The sequence below is a fragment of the Sminthopsis crassicaudata genome, chromosome 6, assembly GCF_048593235.1.
Source record: "Sminthopsis crassicaudata isolate SCR6 chromosome 6, ASM4859323v1, whole genome shotgun sequence".
Classification (NCBI taxonomy): Eukaryota; Metazoa; Chordata; class Mammalia; order Dasyuromorphia; family Dasyuridae; genus Sminthopsis; species Sminthopsis crassicaudata.
Window position 1 is genome coordinate 74,706,601 of NC_133622.1, and position 18,808 is coordinate 74,725,408.

At 35.2% G+C, this 18,808-nt stretch overlaps 1 protein-coding gene across 3 annotated transcripts in view; it reads right to left on the reverse strand.

The window, feature by feature from the left end:
* Positions 1 to 16,937, reverse strand: part of TTC29 (tetratricopeptide repeat domain 29) — a 261,957-nt gene extending 245,020 nt beyond the window's left edge. Inside the window, exon 1 of one of the 3 annotated variants that reach the window (XM_074276387.1) lies at positions 16,825 to 16,937. Coding sequence is in view for 2 of the 3 variants with exons in the window: in XM_074276385.1 (XP_074132486.1) it covers positions 16,825 to 16,899 (75 nt within the window). In the remaining variant the exon portion in view is untranslated. The remainder of the gene's footprint in view (positions 1 to 16,824) is intronic. The other 2 variants (XM_074276385.1, XM_074276384.1) reach the window with 2 other exon arrangements.
* Positions 16,938 to 18,808: the final 1,871 nt, after the last annotated feature.

Consider the following 18,808-nt stretch of genomic DNA (forward strand, 5'->3'; position numbering starts at 1 on the left):
AAATTAGATACATGGATACATTATCCAAAAACCTATATGGGATTGGCAAAATGGTCCCAGAAGAAATATAAAATAATAAGCTAATTTTCCTATTCAGGATGAATGAGAAGAATAATCTCCATGGGTAAAATTCCAATGGCAACATTCTCTATAGGTAAAGTCAAATCATCAGAAGAAATAATGATGTCATTACATATTTGTTCAAGTCTCCACTGCCTCACATGGGTACATAGTCATGATGTGACTAATAATGCTACAGTATTTGTAACCACCTGCTTAAAGATGCTTAAAGATATGAATCTAGCTGTGCATGGGGATTCAGAAATCAATGAGTAGAAGTAAAATATATAATGATATTTTTAAAAATATTATAAACAAGATAACAAATACCACATTTGATAATATATTACTATATATACTTATTGAATAAAGATTGAAATAAAAACTGAATTAGTCTCAATGCAAGAAAATAGGGACTGGTCACATTAAATACTAGTTTGAAAGACCACAATGTAACTAAATTAAAATCAGCTTCTCTCTAAAAATGCTTAACAATATGATTTTTAAAAACCTTGAAAAGTTAAAAAAAACAAGAGATTTTTACTAATTTAGAATATTTGGAATTAACAGGCAATTAGAAACTAACTTTAAGATCTCAGGTAGACAATGCTATTTACAATGTTCCCAGGTGCAAAGCATTTTTATATGCTATGAGGAGACAGGAAGGTAATTTCAGGACAGGGTCATTGTACCCATCACCACCCTCCAAATTCTAATTACAAAGATTTACATAACTTAGTGTAACATATATACAGGGATCCAAATTTAAACAAGAAAAACAACAAGATAAGAGAATTGAGGCAATATGTGAACGATTCAGATAGGAATGAAGAGTTTGGGCCAATTTATTTCAAATTATAATAAAAATTTATTAACTTTTAAAAAAGCAAAAATGAAAAGAATTGATGTGCTTTCCCCCTCACAACTGTAGAGATTAAAGACAGATTTGTTACCAGCAATGACAGAAAATGTTGTAAGAAAAAATAGATTAGTCAAGTTGAGGCAAGTTAGCATTCATTAAGCACTTCATATATGCAAGATGCTATCCAAATGCTGGGAATATAAATACAAGTAGAAAGAACAAAAGTTTCTGTCCAAAAAGAGTTTCCTTTCTAATGGGGAAAGACAGCACATAAACCTGAGAAGCTGAAAAGCAGTAAGGGGAGAGGGAGGAAGAGGGGGAGATACCCAGAGAGGGGAGCATGACATGCAAATGAATTGGAGTTAAGTAAAGGAGGGTTGCCCACTTGCCTAACTTTCCCCTCCAGAGCCACCTGGGTCCAGTGGCAAGATACAGAACAAGATTGGAAATGGCCAGAATGCATTAGGAGATGATGGCCTTTTTAAGCTAAGGTCTTCACAAGTCTCAGTTTGACTAAGGCTGCACCCATTCAGTGATTAAAGCTAGGTAGCAGTTGAGGCAAAGAATTTCCTCTTTAATTTAGTTTAAAAAAAAGTTTAAGTAAGTAAATGAATCTGAGAGGGGAAGATCCTCAGGGTTCCTGGTCAAAAAGAGAAAAGAAGACATGACTAAACTGGGCATCCTCAAAACTGTATCATGAGTTTCTCTTATCACTGAGAATCTACTGTCGGTAGTCCCATTCTTTGGGCTGAGACTTTGCCGATTTCAACAACTGATAGAGTAAATAACATTTCATTCCCATTGAAAGATAAAACCTTTCACTATTTAATATGGAAATTAATTACATTTACTTGGGTGATTGGAGGATGACAGAATTTCATTTATAATGGATGGTGGCTCAACCCCCCCCCCAAAAAAAGCAAAAAACACCAAACTTGGACATGACAATCAAAGGGAATTTGATTCTTCCAATTCTTTGCAATCTCTTGCCTTTCCTCAAATTACTTCTGAAGGAGTCTCAAATTTGATGGGAAAAAAGCACAAATGGAAGTATAGAATAATTCAATTTCAGTCACTATTCATTCTGATTAGATAAGAATGCTGAGACAGGGGGGATATTTGAGTATGCTTCTGATTTTGCCATCCTGGGTGACCAGAAGGATGGTGTCATACTTGACAGAAATAAAAATGTTGAGAAGAGGAATGGGCTTTAACAGGAAAGATAATAACTTCCATGAACTGGGACCTCTATTAATCTACATGACATCTATTGCAAAGAACCTGAACTTGCTTTTTGCAATTTGTTTTCTTGTCACTGAACTGCATAGGTAGAATACATTTGCATTTGTAAAACAGAGTTTTAGTGGTTCACTAAGGATTCTTCCTAGTTTCTGAGTAGAAAAGTGTTGGGGTTCTCACTTGTGATGTGTAAGGAATCTGAAAAACTCTCAACTGTTGCTTTTTTTGTGGTAACTTTCAGATTGAGTGATGAGATGGAGATAGCAGTGCTGCTGAAGATCAAACAATCTAACTTTGTAAAAATTCTCAGTGGAGATAGCTAGACTTGCGATTCATTAAACACTTCTTCTCCACCCTCCTGCATCAGTGTCATGTTCCCTAGTTCCATTGGCAGACAGAAAGAAGAGCCAAATATTTTCAAGAGAATTTGTCTTTTCCCCAATGTTTATTTCAGCCTTCCATTTTCTCCTTGTCAGACTGCCTTTCCTTGGTAGTACCAGTGGAAAAAATTTGAAAAATGGAAGGTAAAAATTCCTCATGCAGCTACTGTCTTTTTTTTTTTAAAGCTTTTTTTCCAAAACACATGCACAGATAGTTTTCAACATTCACCCTTGCAAAATCTTATGTTCTAGATTTTTCTCCCTCTCTTCTCCCACCCCCTCTTCTAGATGGCAAGTATATATTAAATATGTGCAATTCTTCTATGCAATATTTCTACAATTATCACATGCAGCTACTTTCAAGGACACTAGCCTTGGGAAATTTATATAATTTTTTTAAGCAGTTGCCTTTTCTCTGCTTTCTATCCCTTCTTATGCCAGCAAAAGTGTTAAAATAAACACAATCCAATCAGATGATTAGTTAATAAAGAAGATGATTGGATAATGAGTAGTTGAACATCTTAGATTTCCTTCTCTTCTTCCTATTCCTTCTCCCTCTCAAATTTTGAAAATGTAATAGACTTGGGGATTGTCCTGAGTTCATCTGATAAAGGGATTAGATGTGACTAGGAGCCAATATAGTTCAATTGATGGTCTGGAGTGATCATTGATTATTTTTGGTGGCTCTTTCCACCCCCTCTGAAAGGATTACACTGTCTTACATCCATAGTAAAATTGTAGCTTTGGACTTCCAAGTTTTACCAAAGCTTTTTCTGCTAATTTTTTCTTTCTCCCTTACAACACTGGGGTAAGGAAAACCACCTAAAAGTATTAGAACATAGGCAGTGACTCATTTTATTTTTAAGTAGTGTGATTTTAGAGCCATAGATTTTGACCTATCGTTTTAGAGATAAAGAATTGATACACAAAGAGGTTAAGTTATTTGTCCAATGTCACACAAGTAGCAGATATGAATCCAGGTTTTATGCCAAATCCGGTATTCTTTCTGCTACACTATACTACCATATGTACCTAATTACTTAAATACCCATCTTAACACAGAAAGCTGTTTCCTCATCTATCTCTACAATGAGTTGGAGTAGGAAATAACAAATCTCTGCAGTATCTCCAAATAGGGTCACAAAGAATTGAATGTGACTGAAATGCCTGAACAATAACATGTTTTTGCAGAAATAAATTTATAAATGACAAAATTATAATTTTGTCATATTTTTTTCTCATTTTATTAAAGTGAGAGTGTTTTTTTAATGAAGTGTTGTGGGAGCAAAGGAACTAGTGATTTCATGAGATCGTAGAATTTAGCCTTAGAAGAAAACCATGGCCCAGGGGAATATGATTAGTAAAAGTTCGAGGCTGGATTCAAACTCAGGTTTTCCTGACTGCAAGGTTAGTGCTCTATCCATTATGCCATTATGTCTCTCAATTTCTTTGGTCTAAGGAGGTCCTGGTAAGGAAACTCTCTTACTGGTGCAAAACTGGCAACTGTTTTAGGAAACTTAAAATTTTTAGCTATCTGAGTCAGTGAGTGGTCCAATTTCTTATGTAGCATCACATAGCCAAATGTGTCTGAGCTCAAATTTAAACTCAAGTCATCCAGATCAAAGATTGACTTTGTAGGATCCATCATTTGTTTTTGTTATTTTTGTTCAATTATTTCAGCCATATACAATTTTTGTGACCCCATTTGGGGTTTTCTTGGGAAAGATATTGGAGGGTTTGCCATTTCTTTCTCCAGCTCATTTTAAAGGTAAAGAAACTGAGGCAAACAGAATTAAATGACTTGTCCAAGGTCACACAATGAATAAGTATCAAAAGCAAGAGACGAACTTGAAAGATGAATCTTTGTGACTCTAAACCAAGCACTTTATCCCCTGAGCCACTTAAATGCTCCAGATTCTATCATACTGCCTTTCAAAATAAGACATTTTATTATAAATAATAATTTTAAATTGATAACATCATTTCTAATAATAATAATTCTATTAAGATATAATTGTCCAGACTCACAATCAGCAATTTTTTAAAAAATGGGTTTAAGTAAATGCTCCAGAACATGTAACATAAAATGGATTCTTAATTTTGTTTTGCTGGGAATAGGACAGAGTTACAGATTCCAGAACACTGTTGGAGAGAGGCAGTTAGTAAAAAGTGTAGTGAAACAGGGCATGACCAAGGGTGACTTTTATTTGTGGATTATCTTCCATGGCCAAAGTAGGGGCAATAATAAAAGACTTCTATTAATTTCTTATTTTAGCTACTTATTCTTGATAACTAGGTGCTAAATTTCTAGCTGCTAAAGAACCAACAATTCCATCAGCACTTTTAAAATTTCAGTTCCCTGGGGAAAAATCCCTTTTACCTTAACTTAGTTATGATTCTTAGTTATCATTCTCATTTGATTTTTAAAGTTTTATTTTTAAATTTTTCAATAAATTCTTTCTGGGCAGATAGCCATTTAACATTACTGTTTGGGGGTAAAAGAGTTTTTTTTTTTTTTCTTTTTCTTTTTTAATACTCTTCTTTGAAGATAAATCCCTGTTTTCTTATTTCCATGGGAATTTTCTATGGTGGGGTTCTTTCTATTTTGCTTACTCATTTTAAAAACTAACAGTTTGTTAGTGTAATCTCCTCTAGTGGAGGGGGGCAAGTGGGAGGATGGAACCCCTAGCTTCACTTCAGTTTTCCCCTTTGATCTGCAATGCCAAACCAAAAACTCCCACCTCCTACAAGTGCTTGCAGCCAGCAGTGTCCCCAACCTACTGCTTCTGCACTCACCAGATGTGCTGTTTCTTTCTCACCCAGAGCCCTGTCTCAGCAGCACAACTGGTGCTGGCGATCCTTATTAGAAAAGGTTGCCTCAGTCTTCCACTATCCCGGAAGTGAACGTTTCTTTGACAGGGGCTAAAACTCCCTCCTAATCCTGATACCTCCAGGGCTCCCCACTTGCAGTTTCGATGGAGCTAGTTTTACAATTCACAGGGGCCAAGCCTCCATCCTAGGGTCTTTCTTGATTCACTTGTCTCAGGAGGACCCCTGTTCGGCTGCAACTCTTAGTTGTTTTTCACCAGTCTATGTTCGCCCTGAGGCACAATTTTATTTTTTGTGAAGGAATTCTGGAGAGATTGAGATTTCCTGATCTATTCCACCATCTTCTCAGAATCCTTTCTTCTTTTCCAATTCTTTCTTCTATTGCTCTCATTTCATTTATTAAATAGTTTTCAATTCTTTTTTAAGTTCTTAAATAATTTTCTCTAGGAATTCTAATAGTTCTTGTAGATTAGCTTTTTTATGGTTTTGTTTTTAGGTATATTTAAATTATTTTCCTCTTTTAGATGGGCATCCTTTGTATCAAAACACTCCTTTATTATTGTTGTTGCTTGTTTACTCATTTTTCTCCCCTTGTATTAATAGTTAAGTGAGTAGCCTGAAATAAGGTGTATTCAAAGGACAATGACTGGCCAAAGTGAGGTTCATCTTAATTCTTGCCTAATTGTACAAGTAAAGCAACGAGAATGAAATCCTGAGTAGGTAAAGATCCTTTGGTGCTTTATCTTCTGCCTTGAGCCATGTAACTTACGTTGAAAGTGTCCTTTGTTGCTATTGCCATTATTGAACCTATTCCTTCCTGTTTTTAGATGAAGGTGCTTGGAGATGGTTACAACCTCCTAAATCTTGAAAGGTCAAAAGAACAAATCACCAAAAATCTGGGATTGGAGTCCATGCCGAAATTCCCTGGAATCCAGATGGTGTCCTGAGTAACTTGCCCAGCATAATCCCCCAGTAGAAGAGACGCAGACTCATCCACTTTTTATCAGACATGAAACCTTTGAAGGGAGACATACTGGAGTGAATGCTACATAAGTGGGGTTTTCTGGTGACAAAAACTATCCAGATCATACTCTCAGGGTTATGTGCTATGGTTCCACGTTATCCCCAAAACACAAGGATAAAATGCCACTTGTCCATAAAGACAAGCAGCAGTGATAGAATTAAGTGCTCTTCTCAGCTCCCTGAAGACCCTTCCTCCACTTTACTTCTCTGACTGTAAGATGCAGCTCAAATTAATTTAAATCCTATAAATAAAGAAGGTAGTACCCATTCAATTCAGTTCAATTAAACATGTATTTATGAAGAACTTATTATGAGCCAGGTACTGTAGTAGGTACTGGGAATACAAAGGCAAAAGTGAAGAGAGTAAAAGAAAAAAATAAACTTCTCTAACAGAACTTATATTGCAATGGTTGGAAATTATTTCTTATTTTTTTTAAAAGCATACAATACTTTAAATAATGGCTAAATTGAAAATTTACTCTTTGGCAACTCAAATGCACCCACCCATTTCCTAAATATAAGGTATGGAATGCCCATTGTTACTTATGATTTCTTCTTTCCTTGTCTAGTTAATGCCTGTTAAAGACTGACCAAGACTTTTGTAGCAGCAGAACTCTGGATTTGGACTAAGAGCATCTAAGTTTGAAACTTTGCTCTACTCTTTACTAGAGGCAGCTAGTACTGAAGTATTGGAGTAGCAAGCCTGGAGTCAGGAAGAACTGAGTTCGAATCGACTCTCTGGCACTTCCTAATTATCCCATTAGATACTCACAACAACCCTGGGAGATAGGTGTTATTATTATCCCCATTTTACAGATAAAGAAACTGAGGCAGACAGGATTAAGTGACTTGCCCAGGTTCACATTGCTATTGTCTGAGGTCAGATTTGAACTCAGGAAGATGAGTCCTCCTTTCTCCAGGTCTGGCAATCTGTGCACTAAGGCACCAGCTAACTACCCTTATTTTACAAAAAGGGAAAATGAGACCCGGAGAAAGGAAGTAATCTGTTCAAAGTCTCTTTTCCTATGAAACCAGTAAAGTACCCTTATTCCATTTTATAATTAGGTAGGTCAGAGTCATAAGTAGCTAATTTGGCACATAGGAAAATATGTCACAAAAACATGTCTGGGTAAACCCCACAACATAGACCTTTAAATCAAAATTTTAAAACAAATTCATTTCTAGTAGGAGAGAAGCCAATATACTATATGGGAGAAAGATAAAGACTCCTAGACTCTTGGAGAACATTGTTGGAGAGGCTGCCATGGTGCCAGAAGGAAGATCAGAGGAAGTCTTATCCAGGTTGGAGCTCATCTTGAATACAGTTATTGAAGGAAAGAAGTTTATTTTCTGTTAGCTTTCTATTTTAACCAATATGTTTATTTAAAAAAAATCCTAGGTAGCTAAATATTTATTCATTTTCATTCTTACTGATAAACTTCTTTTTACATCAGCTTCATCTCCAAATATATTTTTCTACTTTCCTTATTATAAAAAGTTATAAAAAGAAAGAAGAATCTCTTTATATATAAGAATCTGTTACAAAAATAAAGAAGAAAACAGGGCACTTTAGGAAAACTAACTCATCAACTGAGTGTGATAGTATGTGCAATTTTCCACCCCTTTAGTCCCTTACCTCTGCAAAGATAAATTAATTATTCTTGCTAACTAGGCATTAAATTTCCATTTCCATCCTGTGGAAGGATTGTGTTAATAGTAGTCTTTAAATTTGGTGCCCTAGGACAAAACCCTCATTGCCCTATGCTACTTTAGGATAAAGTCAATGCTCAAACTAAGAATGGAATATTATAAAGAACTTAAGCAAAAATATTTATTTTAGCAATTTCCTTAAAGTTTCCATCATTTTAAACCATTTACTTTTTAATAAATGCCTTATTGTTCTTGCTCCATCTAATGCTCATTTTAACTTATGCTCATGTCTATTATATCATAACATTGTGTCTGCTCTTTGTCATTCATAAAGAAAATGCAAAGATGCAAACGAAGGCCATTTCAACATTCCCAAGAAATGGCCTGGAAAGAAGCTACTTTTATTAATTGCTACTGATTAGCCAAAAGGCAAATATTTAATTAAACCTGGAGAGATAATAAAACTGCATATGAATTATCCATTTAAGAGCACATAGGTCTGTATATTTCATTAAGCTTTGTTTAACCAGTCATCATATATCTTAAATCCAAGCTGTGCATTTGATCAGGTTGAGAGTGAGGAGGGAGAAAAGGAGAAAAAAAACCCAAAAAACTCCCTAAAGGGAGTATTAGCTTTTTATTTTCTTTTAACTCCCAAAGTCAATTATTCTTTTTGCCTTTTGATAAGTATTTTCTAAGCTGCTCATTTATACTGCTTTCCCCATTAGAGAGATGCTAAACATACCACATGCTAACATTTGATCTCATGTCTTTGAGAAATTTGGGTTAAAAAAGAAACTGGTGACCAGGTCAGAATGATCTCAGAAAAACCTAAAATAGAAAAGCAATTATCTAAGAGGAAGCCAAATTTGTTTGTGCTCCTGTCTTTTATTTTTCTAGGATGAGTTTTTTAAACAAGGGAGGAGAGAGAGAGGTGGTCTTGTTATTCGAACAATAGGTTTGCTGTGGTTAAGTTTGGATTTACATTCTGGTGTTTGCAGGGGATTAGTTAGAGCAGCTGAATGGGTGTTCAAAGGGGAGTGCAAATAGAAAGTACATACATACATAGGTACACACATATAGACACACACACTATATACATATATAATGTATATGTATGTATACATGTACATATGTATATAGTGTAATGTGTGATAGGTAGATGTGTATCTACTTATCTATCTTTCTATCAGTCTAGCCATAAATTTCTTTTTTTTTTTTTTTTCCCCCTGAAGCTGGGGTTAAGTGACTTGCCCAGGGTCACACATCTAGGAAGTGTTAAGTGTCTGAGACCAGATTTGAACTCAGATCCTTCTGAATTCAAGCCTGGTTTTCTATCCATTGTGCCACCTAGCTGCACCTCTAATTTTCTGATTATTAACAGAAGCAGTGCAAATCTTCCTATCTATCATGCATCTCCTTGCCTATTAAACAAAAAGGGACCCCAGTACTTCAGGGATCTCACTAAGACAGAGCTACATTGCTGGCATTTCTCAGACCCCTGGCTGAGGTCAAACTCTCTCTACACAAACCAAAGGGCACCTGTGCCCAACATTCTCTGTAAATGGAAAAAGCATTGATCTTCCTGTCTAAAGTAGCCACTATAGGGATACTCCATAGACAAGTATTTTAAAAAATATTCACATGGAATGAAATAGACCAGATGATTCCTTTATTCAATTAGATCCTTGGCCCTGCCCCAGTTTTTCAATCTACTAGTCAGAGAAATTAGGTTTGTATAGCATAGAGACAGCAGAGTAGAATTAAGCCTTTAAAAGGCAGGATCTAGAGAAAGTAAAATGAGATTCTCAACAAGCTAATAAAGTCAGGTATGAGAAGTATATCTGGCAGATTCAGAAAGAGCAATGTTACAGAGTATGAGTTGGTAAAGTTGGAGATTTTAGGGAATAGAGAAAAAACCTGACCCACCATAAATATCTCTGTTATTCACCCCATGTTTTCTACTTTTATTGGCAGGATTTTAATTTCAGCCTTCATCCCCTCTTGCCTAGACTATTGCAGTAGCATACTCATTTTGATCTCTTCCTTTTAAAAATCAACACAGCTATCAAATTAATACTCCTAAAGCAAAGGTATGATCATATCACTTCCCTGCTCTAGAAGATTATACAATTAAATAGGAACTCTTCTTTTCGGTATTTAAAGTCCTTCACAACTTTACTCAAGCCTACCTACCCAGGTTTATATAACATTATTTCCCATCACATAACATAGCTTCTCCATAAATTACTCTCTACTTGCTTTAGGTTATATTTCATATGTCATTTTCCATGCTTATGCATTACCTTCCTTCACCCCTAGCTCCTAAAATTTCTAGCTCCCTTCAAGGTTCAACTAATATGTTCAACCCCATGACAGTTTTCTTCATCTCCCTAGTTATTAGTGCTTTCCCTAGCCCTCTGAAATTATTTTGTATTTTTTTATTTACCTAATTAAGTCCTGTCATTCTCTGTAGCATGCTTTCTAGAGCCCCCACACTGGGGTGCCAAAATATATTGTCTGCACTAGCTCTCTGGAGGATCTTGGGACCAGCCTGAGTCCTTAGTCTTAATGGAGGACAGATGAAGGCAGGAGACCCACTAGGCTGGTCAAAGATGGAGTGTGCTTATTTCAAGTCCTCTCAGCCCCTAAATACCTTTATACAATTACATCACTACAGCACACTGAGCATGTGTTAACTATAGTACCATTACATCACCACAGCACACCAAACAAGTGCCAATTATAAACATCTTACTATTGATATGTAAGTGCATCTTTACTGTAAGTATCCCTTGCTTCAAGTAGAACACAGGTGGTCATGTCCTCCTTGACTTCTCAGGAAGGGAGAGACGTCCCAAGGGGAGATAGGGAGCTGAACCAGACATTGTCAGCAGTTCCCTCTGGGCTAAAGGGTCTTATACCTCACCCAGAGTTCCCCCACTATCTGTGTCCCTCTACAATTCTCTCCACTAGAATATAAGGTCCTCCAGAATAAATAAATATTGATAGAGCATTTATTAAGCACTTACCATGTTCCAAGAATCATGCTAAGCAAAAGGGATACAAATAAACGTAAGCAAGATAGTACCTACCCTAAAGAAAATTGAATTCCAATGGGGGAAGGCTGTACACACACACACACACACATACACACATACACACACACACACACACACACACACACGAGGGAATGAATGAACATACAATTTATTGAGTAATGTATAAATTTTTGTGGGCATCTAGGTAGATCTACTGCTGGGTCTGAAGAGAAGAAACATCTTTGTGAGTTCAAATTCAGCCTCAGACACTAGGTGTATGATCATAGGCAAGTCACTTAATCCGGTTTGCCTCAGTTTCCTCAACTGAAAAATGCTCTGGAGAAGAAAATGGCCAACAACTGCAGTATCTCTGCCAAAAAAAAAAAAAAAAAAAAAAACAAAAAAAAACCAAAAAACCAAAAAACCCAAAAGAGTCAGAAGGGCAAAAAGGACTGATTGAATAAATATTTACTCAAATAAAAAGGATAGAATATGTATATTCTCTCTGTCATTTTGGTCCAGGCCACTGATGAATTCTCGATTGCAAGCCTATGTTAATGTTGTTTGAGCTTTAATAATGAGGTAAACAAAATTGCCTAGAAATTGCCATCTAGGGAAAGCTAACCCCACAACATCTTTGATGATCTGTTCCTGAGTTAGTCATCTAACATTAAGCTTTGGAATTAGCTATTGCTTTATGTCACTGGTTCTAGTCTACATTCATGAGTTCAATGCTGCATTCTTTCCTGATCTCCATCATATTGTTTGTCACCTGAGAACTTGCATTCAAATTCTCCACTCAATTATTATATACTTATATGACCTTTAGCAACCTCTTCAATTTCCTCGTTGAGTTAGATAATTTCTAAGATATTTTCTAGCTAAAAATATCTGCAATCCTATGAAATTCAACTCATTAAACATTTATTTAGAATTTTCCATTTGCAAATACTATCCTAAGTTCTATCAATGCAAAAGCAAAAAGGGAAATTGTCCTCCCTGTCTTTGTTTTTAGTGGGTGTTGGAGTGCAGTAGTTTTAAAGGGAAGAGAGAAGATATAATAACTGTTTTAGTAAATAAGTAAATAAGATTATTGAGCAGAGAAAGAATAATAACTCAAGGGTTAAATGAAGGTATTACTTAGGAAATGGCACCTGAGCTAAGCTAAAAAAAGCAGAGAAGAAAATTTCAATTCATTGCAAAAAAAAATATTAAGCATCCATTTTATACAAGTGATTCTGCTAGATATTGGAAATAAAAGGGCATAAAAACCAGTAATTTCCCTCAAGGGGCTTACATTTTCTTAAAGGAATAATACTTCTCCAGATAATTACACAAAATTTGCAACAGCAATTAATCTGGGTTGGGGGAAGCAGTTCCAACAACTGGGGGGGATCCTATAGAAAGTGGTACTTGAATCAATATTTGAAGGAAGCTGAGGGTTTAAAAAAGTAGATTGCATTCCAGATATTGAAATATATGATTCATTTGTGTAAAGCTGTGGAGATGGGAGAAGATATGCTAAATGCCAGGCTGCAAATTTGTATTGCAACAAGCAATGAAACTCAGATACTAGATGTCAATTGATACATGAGGAAATCCAAAGGGAACTCAGTGGAAGGTATGTCTCCCTTTGGAATACATACATACATATATACACACACACACACATTTGCACATCCACAATATACACATATGTGTATATGTATAACATATGTTTGTATCCACATACATATGTATGAATATATTCACACACAAACACACACATATATATGGATAGATAGATAGATAAAAATATGCATATAGGTGTATATATACCCACATCCATGGGTATATATAATAATGAGATAGATAGATTGATTGATAGACTTATGGATATTCAGATGCTTCTACTGGGGACATTTTAAAGGATAAAGAGAACCACCGGGTAGAGAGAATTATGAGAAATGAAATGTATCTTGAAGAGCGATTGAGCATCCACTTTAATATGGAGGAAAAGAGCTGAAACTGACTTTAACCCTGTTGATCTCATGGAAAACAAATAATGATCCTACCCCAAATCAGTTATCAATCAAAAGCAAGACAACTAAAAACCCAATCATGGCAAGTGTTTCTGAAGTCAAATGTAGGTTACTTTCATTTTTGTACAGAGTTATTTAGACTGAAAATTGAAACCAGCAACTGTGAAGCAGATCACATTCATACATAATTGAAGCACCCATGGGTAAAATACACAGGCACAATAGATGACATCTGATAAAGGGGTAAAAAAAAAAAAAAAAACCACGAGCAAGAAAGAGAAATAAGGAGAAAGAGAAGTATAAGAAGTTTAAAACCAGATACAAGACCCCAGGGACTTGAGAGAAGAATATTCAACACAGGCAAAAATAATCTAAAATAAAAATATCCAAATTACTAGACAATAGAAATGAAAGGACAAATACATGGAGGAAACATGAAGATTGAGTGGAAATACTCAGAGTATAAAACATGTATCAGATGAGGCACTAGTTTGTAAATCTACTGAGCTCAGACTATTATTTTATTTAGGACCTTCTGTATTGAAGTAAAATCCCCAGCTACTTCCAAGGCTTAGCTCAAGCACCACCTCCTATAGGAGGCCTTTCTTGAGCCCTCCAGGTGTTAGCATTCCCTCTCCATATTATTTTATGTTTACTTATCTGTGAACTTGTATCTATTGTATCTTCCCCTCCCAAAAAAGTAGAATATAATCCCCTTGAGAGCAAGTTTACTTTTTTCTTTCTATTTTCAAACCCTAGAATAGTTCCTGTTACATAGCAGGTGATTTTAAAATGCTTATTGAGCTCAGTTAAAGCAATAAGACTATTCATGCATATAATTAGTCCTATAGAGAATTAAATTATAGCTTGTGTCTTTACAAAGCACTGTATAAATGGATTATTATTATTATTATCTTCTCATCCTTTTTTCAATAGGAGAAGTAAGAAACAATTAATAAACATTTATTAGCCACCTACAATGTGCTAGGCACTGTGCTAAGTGCGAGAATAAGATACCCTGAAATTATTCTTATATATTTAATGCATTAGTGACATTGTACATTGCATAGATGGATATATTTCTGTTTTATGTAAAAGAATGAATGTTTTAGAATATAACCTTATACTCTGTTAGCTCACAGAAAACATTCTTGGAATAATTCCAGTACCAAGCAGGACAACAGGGATATTGTCCTCCTTCCTCTGTTTAAGTCTCAATATTTTAAAAAGTTTTTATTTCATCTACTTGAAGATTACAAGTATTTAGCATAATTAATGATATATATTAAAATATTGTTTCTAAATTTTATGAATCAATATTATGTCCAATTAATTATGGACAACAGTTGATAATGATTTAGTTTGGGGATAAGTTATCAATTGAGCATATTTATAGTGCATTTTAAGGTCTAGAGATGTAGTATGCCATATGTAGTATATGTGAGGTACCACTTCACACCCATCAGATTGGCTAAGATGAGAGGAAAAGATAATGATAAATGTTGGAGGGAATGTTGTAAAACAATGCACTGATACATTGTTGGTGGAGTTGTGAATTGACCCAAACATTCTGGAGAGCAATTTGGAACTATGAGCAATTTGGAACTATGTCTAAAGGGATATAAAACTGTGCAAATGCTTTGAAATCCAGCAGTGCCACTATTGGGTCTGTTCCAAAGAAATAACAAAAGAGGAAGAAGGACCCACATGTGCAAAAATGTTTATAATAACTTGTTTTGTGGTGGCAAGAAACTGGAAAGTGAGTAATGTCCATCAAGTAGGGAATGGGGGAATATGTTATGGTACATGAAAGTAATGGAAATAATGAGCAGACTGATTTTAGAAGGGACTGGAAAGATTTACATGAACCCATGCTGAGTGAAACAAGTTGAACTAGGAAAACATTGTACATAGCAACAGCAGGATTGTGTAATGATCAACTATAATAGATTTGGTTCTTTTCAGTAGTTCAGTGATCCAAGGCAATGTCAATAAACTTTGGATGGAAAATACCATCCGATCCAGAGAGAGAACTACGGAGACTGAATGTGAATGTTATTTTCACATTTTTTTTCTCCCTCCTGGTTTTTTTTCTTGTCTTTTTTCCTTTTTGTTCTGATTTTTCTCTCCCAACATGATTCATATGGAAATATGTAAAAAATGAATTTACTTGTATTACCAAATAATTTGTTTTTATAAGTAATTGGGAAAAATAAAAATAATAAAATTTAAAATTAAGAATTTAGAATTGTATTATGTGACATTCTGGTCTGTTGGTATATAAAAGATGACGAGAATCTGATAAATAATGCTAGACATCTAGTCATACCTCGCTCAATTTTTGGTAAGTGTTAGGCTTTTTCAGCTAGAAATGATGTGTTTCAAAGTTTAGGTTCTACCATTCACTTGAAAAATTTGCTTTAATTGACAAGTCCAGGATCCTTAAGAATAAGTCTTTTGATATCCTTGATGACAATGTCCTCCTCAGAAAAATGAAGAGGAATTTGAATGAGATGATTGATCTCTCATATTCCTTCTATTTTTACATTTTGAATCCCATGATTTGAAGATACACTATACCCATGATTCCTTTCTAAAAAATGAGGAAGAAAAAAGAATAATACAAGATATTTTCTGTCTTCAGGACACTGAAATCCAGTTTTATAGACACATGAATAGGATGCCAAAAGACCTATGAAGTCAACTCTGTTATGAAGGGATCTTGGTGGCTGTGACCAAGACCACATTAGCATGTCAACACTAAATACAAACCACTGCAATAAACAGAGCAAAATTTAGGAATGACATTGTGTTGGACAAATATTCAAATCCTTGGTATTGCTTATGTTAGATTTCTAATCACATACACATTTCCCAGAGAGCTCTTATGAATGAAATTAGGAAAGAAGAAAACAAATAGATATTGAAGAGGGTTTTTTGTTTGTTTTAACCATCCTAAAGTGTGATAAAAACAAACAAAAACATTGGATCTGAAGTTGGAAGATCCAGATTCAAATTCTGCCTTTATTGTTTAATATCCATAATGCTTAAATTCTCTAATCCTTAGTTTTCTCATCTATAAAGTAAGAAAAATGACTTATTTTTGGATCCTCTCTTTCTCTAGAGGACACCAAGAACATGCTCTCTGTGTATGTATCTTTGTCTCTAATCCCATTCTCTGTGTGTGTCTCTCTGGCTTTCTATCTCTTCTCTATCTCTGTTTCTCCATGTGTCCATGTCTGTCTCAGTCTCTGTCTCTCTATTTCTCTCTCTGTCTCTTTGTCTGCCTGTTTCTGTTTCTGTCTTTCTTTTTGACTCTGTCTCTGTCCATCACTATCTCTTTCTCTTATTTACATTCTCAGTTTCATCCTGGATTCCTTATTCTCCTCCTCTTTCTCTCTTCTCCAGCTGCATTGTGTTGCTTCTACTTCCAAAGCACCTACATATATTTTTATGCCCATTCTGTTTACTCATACATCTCCCCCTAGCTTAGGCTCTCATCACATCTTCTTTTTAAAACTATATTTATTTATATTTTAGCATTAATTAAAAATGTTAAGTTCCAAATTCTTTCTCTCTCCCACCCATTGAGAAGACAAGCAATGTGATACCTGTTAATCATATGAAGTCATGTAAAATGTATTTCCATATTAACCATGTTGCAAAAAAAAGCAAGAAAAATAAAACAAAAAATATTCTTTGATATGTACTCTTCTCACCTCTTCTGTGGACTCTGCATTAATTAACCTCTTCACTGTATTCTCTTCCTTAAGTTTATTCCCTCTCCGATCCATCTACAATGCTGCTACTAAAGTGATTTTCTCAAACTACCAGATCACTCTCTTATTCATTGACTCTCAGTGGCTCCCTATTGCCTCACAATACTTCTCTGTTTGGTATTTAAAGACCTTTAGAATCTGGCCTCTAACTTCCTCACCAGCCTCATATATATCACTCCTGTTCATAACCCCTCGCTACAGATAAAATGGCATTGTTCATATTACTCACAAACAAAACTGTATTTCTGCTCTCTGTGTCTTTGTATTAACTATTCCCCACGATTGAGATCTCATCTCCATAACTTGTTTCCTTCAGGATTCAGCTCAATAGTCACCTTCCACATGAAGCCTTTTCTGATCTTGCTTGTTTTCTAGTGACTTTCTTCCTCTAGTTCCCTTGCATTTATATTTTATGTATATGTGTATGTATGGGTACATATATATATATATATATATTTGTATACTCATATATATAAGTACATGGTGTATTTCTCATTAGAATGTAAGCTTCTTGAGGAAAGCTACTTTATTTTTGCCTATGTATGTCTAGTACCTAGGACAGTGCTCTAATGCACAGCAGGCCCTTAATATATGCTTATTTTGTGATTAATACTAGATGGTTTCTAAACTCTTACTTTGTGAACCAAGACCCTCAAGGAAAACAGAATCATGATTTTGGAACATAATTAAAATGAAATGAGAAGGAAAGCTTAATCCAGGGAAAACACATTTAAATTTGGAATGACAGGATTTAGGTTCAGATTCCCCCAATATTACTGAATACTTAGTTCAGGATCAGAAATCACTTTTCTTATTTTTAAAACAGTAATAATTTCAATTTGCAACCAACTGCTGGGAATTAGATGTAAATAAAAAATGTGGTAAAGCAGAAGAACTCCAAATTTGGAATCAACGGGATTGCGAGTCAATGATAACTGTGCCACTTAATAGCTGTGTGATTGAGGATAATAAGTCAATAAGAATTTGCCAAGGACCTGAAATGTCTCTGGTCCTGTGCTAGGTGCCAGGATACAAATACAAAAATATGAAACATTTCCTTTTCTCAGGACACTTGGTCTCTTTATCCAATTGAGCCTGTCTTTCCTTCTCTATAAAAGAGTTAAGCTGGATACCTTTGAGGTCTTTCTCAAATTTGAAGACAATATCTTAGGCTAGGAACAATCTATGGTTTTGTTCACATGGGGAATTCCCTCTACCAATACAAATACCAAAGTAGCCTCTGGTAAGTAGCTTGAAGCACATAGACTTTAAACAATTTTATGAGAGTCACAGAATTATTGTCAAAGGTGGGATTTGAATTTGAATCCTCTGACTCCACGTATTCTTTCTATTGGTCTATAATTTCAGTTGATTTGATATGTACATCAACCCTGAGAGATATATATTAAACATTATTAACCCCATTTTGAACTTGTCTTTCTGACTGCTCTATCAGCTTTCTATCTACTGCTGCTCTAAATATATCTCTAAATATAACTATCCATATTTATATTTGTATATTATATGTATATTTTGATAGGTCTACTTTTCAACAGAACCTAAAACTAGACAGCCCTACTATTCAATATCCAATGGATACCCATTGTTCAATAGGACTTACTTCTGGAGAAAACCTAGGTTTGGACAGCCCCACTGACCAGCAGAACCAAGCTCTGGACAGCTGCAGAGTTCTGAACAGTTTCATATTCCAGCAGAAAATGCTGGACAGACCCATTGTCTAAAAGGAATTAATTCTGGATAACTTCAATGTCCAAAAGAATTACTCCCATTGTCCAATTGAAACTCATTGGACAACTTCCTTATCCAACGGAGCCCAAATCTAGACAGCCCCATTATCCAACAGAACTAAGCTCATCTCCCGTGGAAATGAACTGGACAGTTCCATTGCCCAACACCCGTAGGT